General features: G+C 47.0%; 1 protein-coding gene across 1 annotated transcript in view; it reads left to right on the top strand.

Annotated features, from left to right (window-relative positions):
* Positions 1-2,024: 2,024 nt before the first annotated feature.
* Positions 2,025-11,018, top strand: part of CHORDC1 (cysteine and histidine rich domain containing 1) — a 51,701-nt gene continuing 42,707 nt past the window's right edge. Inside the window, exons 1-3 of the mRNA XM_040340129.1 lie at positions 2,025-2,247; positions 3,919-3,968; positions 4,052-4,108. Of these exons, the coding sequence (XP_040196063.1) occupies positions 2,184-2,247; positions 3,919-3,968; positions 4,052-4,108 (171 nt within the window). The 5' untranslated portion in view covers positions 2,025-2,183. The remainder of the gene's footprint in view (positions 2,248-3,918; positions 3,969-4,051; positions 4,109-11,018) is intronic.

The following is an 11,018-nucleotide window of genomic DNA, read 5'->3' as shown; positions in this document are numbered from 1 at the left end:
ATCCGTGGCCCCCCCCCGCTCAACAACTTCGTTTGGGGGGTATGCCCATTTCTCCCTCATTCTGAAGTTGAAAAGTTGGGAGGTATGTGTGATCCGGCTCCATAGAGAATTGGATGTGGTGAAACCTGCATCCAACTCACATAGGTGTGTACCCAGCCTTACAAGGCATTCCTCAGATGACATGGAGAATATGACGTTACCACCTTGCCAATTCATCCAATCAGTGAACGCTTTGTATGCATTGAGAACATGTAAAGTGTTCTCTGAATGGCACCCTTGCCGTGGGACCCAGAAGACAGAGTGGATCAGTGCAAGGCTTCGGTTAGACTCACAGTTGGGGGGGAGGGAGGCAAACATGTGCGGCTGTGATGTGTTTCTGCCTCCCGCCAATCGCCCCACCATAACCTGCAATAGGCCGCCGATGGGGGTGTTTACATGCTGCGGCCTTGATGCTTCGCCCACAGCAAAGTTTACCCGACATATAGCGATTGGCCGGTGGCAAGCCCTGACGAAGTCTACACAATCAAGCAAATGGGAAAGTTCTGCAAAGCCCCCCCCAGCAGCATGCATTTTTCTATGAGTTGAACTGGATGGACTTTGAGGGCCAGATTCTCAAACGAGATACGACGGCGTATCTCCAGATACGATCGCGCAACTTAGAGATACGACGGCGTATCTATGCGCCTGATTCTTAGAATCAGTTACGCATAGATTTCCCGTAGATCCGACTGGCGTAACTGTGTTACACCGTCGTATCGTAACTGCATATTTACGCGGGCCGCTAGGTGGCGCTTCCATCGAATTCTGCGTTGAGTATGCAAATTAGCTAGATACGCGAATTCACGAACGTACGCCCGGCCGACGCAGTACATTTACGCCGTTTACGTTAGGTTTTCCCGGTGTATAGTTACCCCTGCTATATGGTGGCGTAAGTGCGGCGTAACAATGTTAAGTATGGCCGTCATTCCCGCGTCGAAATTAGAAAAAGTTACGTCGTTTGCGTAAGTCGTCCGTGAATGGGGCTGGACGTCATTTACGTTCACGTCGAAACCAATGACGTCCTTGCGGCGTACTTTGGAGCAATGCACACTGGGAAATTCCACGGACTGCGCATGCGCCGTTCGGGAAAAACGTCAATCACGTCGGGTCACAGTACATTTACATAAAACACGCCCCCCTGATCCAAATTTGAATTAGGCGGGCTTACGCCGGACCATTTACGCTACGCCGCCGCAACTTACGGAGCAAGTGCTTTGAGAATACAGCACTTGCCCGTCTAAGTTGCGGAGGCGTAACGTAAATCGGATACGTTACGCCGCCGCAAAGATACGCGGTTCTATGTGAATCTAGCCCTGAGTCTTCTTTCAACCAGATTACCCATGTAACTATGATTGTAGACAAACATGGGAATAAATCAGGTGATGGAGAAGCATCACATTACGTTCTCACCGCCTGTTAGGAGCCTCTGAAGTGCAATCGAGATGCGGATCAAGCTTCAGAAGAAAATAAATTTAGAGGCACGTCTCTGCTTCCACGGGGATCCCACATGTATAGAATATTGGGCATGTATTTAAGATAATTTCCAGGTATCTTTTGCATCTTTAGATTCTAGTTATATATATATATTTTGTATAATTACTTTGTTACAACTAATGTAAATACTGTATGCATTTTGCAGTTCAAAATGGCCACACCCACTTATTTAGACACGCCCTCAAACCAATGTCTGTGAAGTGTCCCTCTATTGGAGAAATGCTCCCCTCTACAGTTTTGGCTCTCCTAGCAACTATCTACAAACAAGGCTGTGCTCGCGTTGCCATGCAAAGGGAAGCGATACGCATGCGCACTGATCTTTCAACTGCGGCTCAGGAGTACGGGGTGTAGCAAGATGGCGGCGATGCACCGTCGCTTCCGTTACATATTCTGACGTGTCGCCGAATCTGACGAAACATCGGCGCTCCTGTAGTAAGCACGCGTATAATGTTAGATTCTCGTCTCCTGCGGAAACACGCATGCGCAAAGAGCGCCAGGCTGCGGCTCTCAGGAGCTTACGCATGCGCGGAAGGTTCGGGAAAGTTCCCGAGTAGTAGTCGGCGGTTTCCGGAAGGAAACGAAGCTGCTTCTTCTCCTCGCCGGGTATTCCTCCTCAGCAGTCAGCACAGCGTGTGGCCGTGTCAACAATCATGTCTTTACTGTGCTACAACCGGGGCTGCGGGCAGCGCTACGACTCCGAGACCAACACCGAGGGTGAGAGACCGGTGCCTGGACACCGAGGGCGGACACTCCGGGGAGGGAGGATGCTGGAGTCATAGAGTACATTATATCCTATGGGGGCTGACTTCCCAAGTGTGTGTGTGAGCTGGAGGGAGACAGACATTCTAATACCCGGATGGTGCCTCATCTATTCCTATTAGATCTCTTCTACACTGTCCTCTGTATGTGACACTTCCTGTCCTACACACTATACAGACACTGACTCCTCCCCCTCCTGTATAATGCAGGACCCTGACTCCTCCCCCTCCTGTACCATGCAGGACCCTGACTCCTCCCCCTCCTGTACCATGCAGGACCCTGACTCCTCCCCCCTCCTGTACCATGCAGGACCCTGACTCCTCCCCCTCCTGTACCATGCAGGACCCTGACTCCTCCCCCCTCCTGTACCATGCAGGACCCTGACTCCTCCCCCCTCCTGTACCATGCAGGACCCTGACTCCTCCCCCCTCCTGTACCATGCAGGACCCTGACTCCTCCCCCTCCTGTACCATGCAGGACCCTGACTCCTCCCCCTCATGTACCATGCAGGACCCTGACTCCTCCCCCTCATGTACCATGCAGGACCCTGACTCCTCCCCCTCCTGTACCATGCAGGACCCTGACTCCTCCCCCTCCTGTACCATGCAGGACCCTGACTCCTCCCCCTCCTACACACTATACAGGACACTGACTCCTCCCCCTCCTGTACCATGCAGGACACTGACTCCTCCCCCTCCTACACACTATACAGGACACTGACTCCTCCCCTCCTGTACCATGCAGGACACTGACTCCTCCCCCTCCTACACACTATACAGGACACTGACTCCTCCCCCTCCTGTACCATGCAGGACACTGACTCCTCCCCCTCCTGTACACGCAGGACACTGACTCCTCCCCCTCCTGTACACGCATGACACTGACTCCTCCCCCTCCTATACCATGCAGGACACTGACTCCTCCCCCTCCTACACACTATACAGGACACTGACTCCTCCCCCTCCTACACACTATACAGGACACTGACTCCTCCCCCTCCTGTACATGCAGGACACTGACTCCTCCCCCCCTCATATACCATGCAGGACACTGACTCCTCCCCCTCCTGTACATGCAGGACACTGACTCCTCCCCCCTCATATACCATGCAGGACACTGACTCCTCCCCCTCCTGTACATGCAGGACACTGACTCCTCCCCCTCCTGTACACGCATGACACTGACTCCTCCCCCTCCTATACCATGCAGGACACTGACTCCTCCCCCTCCTACACACTATACAGGACACTGACTCCTCCCCCTCCTACACACTATACAGGACACTGACTCCTCCCCCTCCTGTACATGCAGGACACTGACTCCTCCCCCCTCATATACCATGCAGGACACTGACTCCTCCCCCTCCTGTACATGCAGGACACTGACTCCTCCCCCCTCATATACCATGCAGGACACTGACTCCTCCCCCTCCTGTACATGCAGGACACTGACTCTTCCCCCTCCCTCTGTACTATGCAGTTTTTTTTGCATGTTTGTGTTGGGTTGTGATGCCCCCAAGCGGCAGTCGGATACATTGTGTGACAGAATCTTGTATTATTGGGGCAGCACCTCCGTTATTTCCTCCCTGCTCTGTGCTGATGACGTGTCTTTATTGTTGTGTTGCAGACTCCTGTACCTACCACCCCGGTGTGCCGGTGTTTCATGATGCTCTGAAGGTAGGTGTATTGGAAGGTGTTCCATCCATAGTGGAATGTGATGGGATTGTTGTGACTTGGTGTTCCTGTCTTCCTGTACACAGGGCTGGTCGTGCTGTAAGAGGAGAACCACAGACTTCTCCGATTTCCTCAGTATTGTGGTAAGTGCACATAAATATCCCACATATCCTGTATGCACATAAACATCCCACATATCCTGTATGCACATAAACATCCCACATATCCTGTATGCACATAAACATCCCACATATCCTGTATGCACATAAATCTCCCACATATCCTGTATGCACATAAACATCCCACATATCCTGTATGCACATAAATCTCCCACATATCCTGTATGCACATAAATATCCCACGTTTTCCTGTATCTTTGTCCCACTCATGTAGGATCTTTTCTTTTATAACCTTCATTCTTGGCTGTCTGTATTCTAGCAAGTGGATATTTATTTATAGCTGCCCAACCCCCTCCTGAAACTGTACATCAGTATGGAGCTCTGCCTGCAGAACAGCGATCACTTTTATTGACGTATTAATTTCAGGTACTTGTATAGCGCCAAATGGAAAAAGAAAATATGGACAGCCGCACTCCAAAAAACCTTGATGGTTGTCTTTATCTAAAAAAGGAAAAATGCACTACAAGTCACAGCACACAACCCGTAGTGTAGAGTAAAACGGCTGACGCGTTTCGCACTATAAATTTGTGCTTAACCACTTCCGGACTGCCTCCTGCACATATACGTCGGCAGAATGGCACGGCTGGGCACAAGCACGTATACATACGTCCTGTACTTGTACCCAGCCGTGGGTCGCGGTCCCGAAGCTCCGGGACCGCGGGTCCCGCAGACCCGATTGCCGCTCGAGTGCGGCGATCGGTCCCCGGAGCTGAAGAACGGGGAGAGCCGTGTGTAAACACGGCTTCCCCGTGCTTCACTGTGGCGGCGTATCGATCGCGTCATCCCCTTTATAGGGGAGACACGATCGATGACGTCACACCTACAGCCACACCCCCCTACAGTTGTAAACACACACTAGGTGCACCCTAACTCCTACAGCGCCCCCTGTGGTTAACTCCCAAACTGCAACTGTCATTTTCACAATAAAGAATGCAATTTAAATGCATTTTTTGCTGTGAAAATGACAATGGTCCCAAAAATGTGTCAAAATTGTCCGAAGTGTCCGCCCTAATGTCGCAGTCACGAAAAAAATCGCTGATCGCCGCCATTAGTAGTAAAAAAAATACAAAAAATAAAAATGCAATAAAACTATCCCCTATTTTGTAAACGCTATAAATTTTGCGCAAACCAACCGATAAACGATTATTGCAATTTTTTTTACCAAAAATAGGTAGAAGAATACGTATCGGCCTAAACTGAGAAAAAAAAAAAGTTATATATGTTTTTGGGGGATATTTATTATAGCAAAAAGTAAAAAATATTGCATTTTTTTCATAATTGTCGCTCTATTTTTGTTTATAGCACTAAAACTAAAAACCGCAGATGTGATCAAATACCACCAAAAGAAAGCTCTATTTGTGGGGAAAAAAGGACGCCAATTTTGTTTGGGAGCCACGTCGCACGACCGCGCAATTGTCTGTTAAAGCGACGCAGTCCCGAACTGTAAAAACACCTTGGGTCTTTAGCCAGCATATTGGTCCGGGGCTTAAGTGGTTAAATGGGTGTTCCACTAATTTTTTATGTTTATTAAAAGTCAGCTGCTGGCTTTTAATAAACATACTCACCTGCTCCACGTTCCAGCGACGCGCCGGCCGGGGCTCCGCTCCCCTCCTCTTCATTCTAAGTGTGGGCACCCGGCCGTGACAGCTTTCGGCTTCACGGCTGGGCACCCACTGCGCATGTGCGAGCGGCGCTGCGCCATCCGATTGGACAGGCGATCGCCTGGGACCTGTCAAGTGTCCCAGGCGATCGCCTACAGGGAGGGGCTGCCAAAATGCGATTCGATTATTCGCCTTTGCAGCCCCTCGGAGGAAGTGGGACAGGAAGTCCTACTCCTCCTGAAGCCCCCACTCCCCCCCCCCCCCAAAAAAAATTACATGCCAAATGTGCCATGTAAGGGGGCGAGGAGTGGGTTAAGAGGAAGTTCCATTTTTGGGTGGAACTCCGCTTTAATCATAGCTTAATCATAGCTTTTTTGGAGTGCGGCTGTCCATATTTTCTTTTTCCATTTGCTGCCTTGTGCATTGCCAGCACCCTTGATCTCCTGAGACCATACTGATCATCCTAACGCAATCCACCTGGAGCGGTAACTAGAGGTCGACCGATATATCGGCCGATATTTGGCGTTTTTTAATTAATCGGCATCGGCCGATTTTTGCTATAAAAAAGCCGATTTAAACTTCAGCAGTGCGACTTGCAAAAAGCTTCTGTAATAGAAGTCAATGTACCGTATTTATCGGGGTATAGCGCGCACCCCTAAAGTTGCCCGAATTCCCGTGGAAAAAAATATGTTTTGTACTTACAGTTTTGGTGTCTTGCGCGGCGTCCATCGGCGGCCTCGTCGGGTCCGGCGTCCGTCTGCGGCTTCGGGTGTCCTCTTCGTTGGGTCCGGCGTCCTCCCCGCTCGTTTCCCGCGCCGAGTTTGAATACTGCGCCGACATATACCGAGCGCAGTACACTCGTGTATCGTCGGGCAGGCTCGGCAACTGTCGCGCTGACGTCCTGTACGCTCAGGACGTCAGTGCGAGAGGCGCCGAGACTGCCCGAAGATACACGAGTGTCCTGCGCTCGGTATATGCCGTCGCAGTATTCATACTCGTGGCGGGAAAGCGGGTATTGGCGTATATCGCGCACCCACGATTTTGCCCTGAAGTTGCCTGAAGTTTGCCGTAGAAGACTTCTCTCTCTCTCTCCTGGGCAGCCTGCCAAGTTTTGAGAAAAGAGATACAATGTTGCTACTTATCAATGAACTAAACTCAGTGTAGGAGAGTTCTCAGTTTAACCATTTAAAGGCTAAATGTTTTTTGACACTTGTTGCTTACAAGTAAAAATCCTGTATTTTCTGCTAGAAATTTACTTGGAACCCCCAAACATTATATATATATATTTTTTTTAGCAGAGACCCTAGGAAATAAAATAGCGATTGCTGCAATATTTAATGTTACACGGTATTTGCGCAGCGGTCTATCAAACACATTTTTTTTGGAAAAAATATGCTTTAACAAATAAAAAAAAAATAGCTAAACAGTAAAGTTAGCGCATATTTTTATTTTTTCGTAAAAGTTTTCATTACCTGTTTTTGTGTAAAAAAAAAATATAATATATATATATATATATATATATATAATTACACAAAAACAGGTAATGAAAACTTTTGGACGAAAAACAAAATATGGGCTAACTTTACGGTTTAGCCCAAAAGCGCCTGAAAAATCGGCATCATAAATCGTCTAAATATCGGCATCGGCCAGAGAAAAACCCATATCGGTCGACCTCTAGCGGTAACTTTCTTCCTTACTTGTATAGCGCGGCAGCGCTTTACTTATACATTGTACATTCCCTTCAGTCTCTGCCCTCAAAGAGCTTACAATCTAAGGCTCCTACCTCGCATTCATACACATACTGTACATTTTGGGGCCAGTTTACACAGGAGCCAATTAACCTACCAGCATGTCTTTGGAATGTGGGAGGAAACCCACACAGGCACAGCGAGAACATGCAGATAACGTCCTGGTCGGGATTCGAGCCAGCAATCCTTTTTTCTACTAGACAGAAGTGCTAACCACTACACCACTGTGCTTCTCTCATATATGAAGTTACTGTTATTTCTAAAAAAGTGGTGACATAGCCAGTGCTTTCCTGCTGCCCACTGGGAAGTTCATTCCAAGGTCCTTCGGTACTTGGGAATACAAGTTTCTTCAAACCCTAAAGAGTATATAGAGTTGCACAATTCTGGGTAAAATGAGAATCGCTATTTTTTTTTTTTTTTTTTTTTTGTTGCTTAGAATAAAGATCACGATTCTCACAGTTTAACCAGTTTTATTTTGGCAGCAAATTTCGATCCAGGGCCCTTTCACATGTACAGATCCCGTGAGGATCTGTACCTTTCTCATCCGCTTGCTCAGCGGGGATCGCTCCGTTGCAAACAGCATTTTCACCGTTACACCATCGGCTGTGAAACCTGCCAGTGCCATCTGCCAATGCCAACCAGTGTTTGCCAATGCCACTTGCCAATGTCAACCAGTGCCATCTGCCAATCGGTGCTATCCAGTGCCAATTAGTTCCACCTGCCAATCAGTGCCAGGTTCCAGTGCCACCTGCCATAAAAATTAAAAAACGGCCGCAAAAATCGGCATCATATATCGCCCATCGGCTGCTCCGATTTCTAAATATCGGCATCGGCCAGAGAAAAACCCATATCGGTCGACCTCTAGTTATACCGGTAGTTGATGTTTTTGAAGTATGAACATGCACTACAGACCAGGGTTAATTTTGACGTAAAATTTCAGTTTAGTTTTAGTCTTTTAAATAAAATGCCATTTTTAGTTTTAGTCATATTTTAGTCATCTCAATTGTTTTAGTCATATTTTAGTTGACTAAAATGTTTTAGCTGGCAAAATTAACACTGAGTGTAAAACCGCTGCGCAAATACAGTGTGACATAACATATTGCAACGACCACCATTTTATTCTCTAGGGTCTCTGCTAAAAAATTTTTTATATATATATATATATATATATATATATATATATATATATATATAATGTTTGGGTGTTCCAAGTAATTTTATAGCAGAAAATAATGATTTTTTTACTTGTAAGCAACAAATGTCAGAAAAGGTTTGGTCTTTAACCCCTTCCTTACCGAGTCATTGTAAAATGACGTCGGCAGGAACCCTCCCTCCCGGGTGGACGTCATATGACGTCCTGGGCAGCTAGGGGGCGCGCGCCCACCGCATCGCTCAGGACACGGTGCGCGTGCCAGGCGGCCGCGATGTCCGCCGGGCACCTGCGAAACACACAGATCCACGGTCCTGTCAGAGGAGAAGTGACCGAAGTGTGTTCCCAGTACAGAGGAACACTGATCTCTCCTCCCCTTGTGAGTCCCCTCCCCCCTACAGTTAGAATTACTCCCAGGGAACATATTTAACCCCTTGATCGCCCCCTAGTGTTAACCCCTTCCCTGCCAGTCATATTTATACAGTTATCAGTGCAGTTTTATAGCACTAATCGCTGTATAAATGTGAATGGTTCCAAAAATGTCAAAAGTGTCCGATATGTCCGCCGCAATGTCACGGTCACAATCAAAATCGCAGATCTCCATTACTAGTAAAAAAAAAATTGCCATAAAACTATCCCCTATTTTGTAGATTGTGCAAACCAATCAATAAACGCTTATTGCGATTTTGATAAAAAAAAAAAAAAAGCGTAGAATACGTATTGCCCAAAATGAGGAAAACTTTTTTTAATTGAGATATTTATTAATTTAAAAAGTAAAAAATATTGTGTTTTTTTTTTTCAAAATTGTCGCTCTTCTTTAGTTTATAGCGCAAAAAATTAAAACCGCAGAGGTGATCAAATACCACCAAGCGAAACCTCTATTTGTGGGGGGGGAAAAAAAACGATATAAAGATTTCATTTGGGTACAGTGTTGCATGACTGGGCAATTGTCATTCAAAGTGCACCAGCGCTGAAAACTAAAAATTGGTCTGGGCAGGAAGGGGGGTCTAAATGCCCGGTATGGAAGTGGTTAAAGGGGTAGTAAAGGTTTGTTTTTTTATTTTCTAAATAGGTACCTTTAAGCTAGTGCATTGTTGGTTCACCTATCGTTTCCTTCAATTTCCCTTCTAAATGTTTTTTTTTCTTTGTCTGAATTTCTCACTTCCTGTTCCTCCTCAGTAAGGCCCCTTTCACAATGAGGCGGTTTGCAGGCGCTATTGCGCTAAAAATAGTGCCTGCAAACCGACCCTAAATAGCGGCTGCTGTTTCTCCAGTGTGAAAGCCAGAGTGCTTTCACACTGGAGCGGTGCGCTAGCAGGACCGCTCCAAAAGCCCTGCTAGCCACATCTTTGGAGCGGTGTGTTTACCGCTCCTTCCCATTGAAGGCAATGGGAAACCGCGGCTATACCGCCGGCAATGCCCCTCTGCAGAGGCGCATTGCGGGCGGTATTAACCCTTTTTCGGCCACTTGCGGGGGTTAAAACCGCTAGCGGCCGAATACCACCACAATTCCGACGATATCGCGCTGCTAAAAATAGCGGCGCTATACTGCCACCGCACCTCCCGTCCCAGTGTGAAAGGGGCCCAAGCTGTTCTGACTGCCATAACCCCCAGCCAGAACAGCTTGAATGATGGGGGTAAGCTTACTGAGGAGAAACTGGAAGTGAGAAATTCAGACAAAGGAAAAAAAAACATTTAGAAGGGAAATCGAAGGAAAAGGTAAGTGAACTAACAATGCACTAGCTTAAAGGAACCTATTTAGAAAATAAAAAAAACGAACCTTTACAACCCCTTTAAATGGTTAAACTTCCTTCAGCTCCATGCCAAGTTGTTTCCATTGATAAAAGAACAAAAAGATACTTTGTTTCCACTGTATTAAAACCTGGCAGGCTGCCTGGATTTTGTTTTTCCAGCTGTGAGAACGCTCTGCACTTGTTAGAAAGATGGTGACATGCTGTTTTGAAGATCAGGACGGGAAAAAGATTTAGATTTTTCACGATTAATCGTGCAGCTCTAATAGATTCATGTCCTGTCCCTCTATATAAATAAGGGGAGGTTAAGAAGTGTTTTTCTCCCTCTACTAGCCTGAGCCCTGCTATACAGGGACTGCAAGAGGCTGATAGCAAGTCTAGTTTAGGTTATTTGATGTATTAGTTTACATTTCCACTAGTGAGACTCCACAAAGTGCAACTTTACACTCTGAGACAGTCACATCAAAAGTAGTGTAGGCACCTTTTCAAAGTCGCTGCAACTTTAAAGGGGTTCTAAAGGTACAATTTTTTTTTTCCTAAATGGCTTCCTTTACCTTAGTGCAGTCCTCCTTCACTTACCTCATCCTTCCATTTTGCTTTTAAATGTCCTTATTTCTTCTGAGA

Source organism: Rana temporaria, chromosome 2, assembly GCF_905171775.1.
Source record: "Rana temporaria chromosome 2, aRanTem1.1, whole genome shotgun sequence".
Classification (NCBI taxonomy): Eukaryota; Metazoa; Chordata; class Amphibia; order Anura; family Ranidae; genus Rana; species Rana temporaria.
Note: the sequence above shows the minus strand (reverse complement) of the source record. Positions and strands in the feature narration are given on the sequence as shown.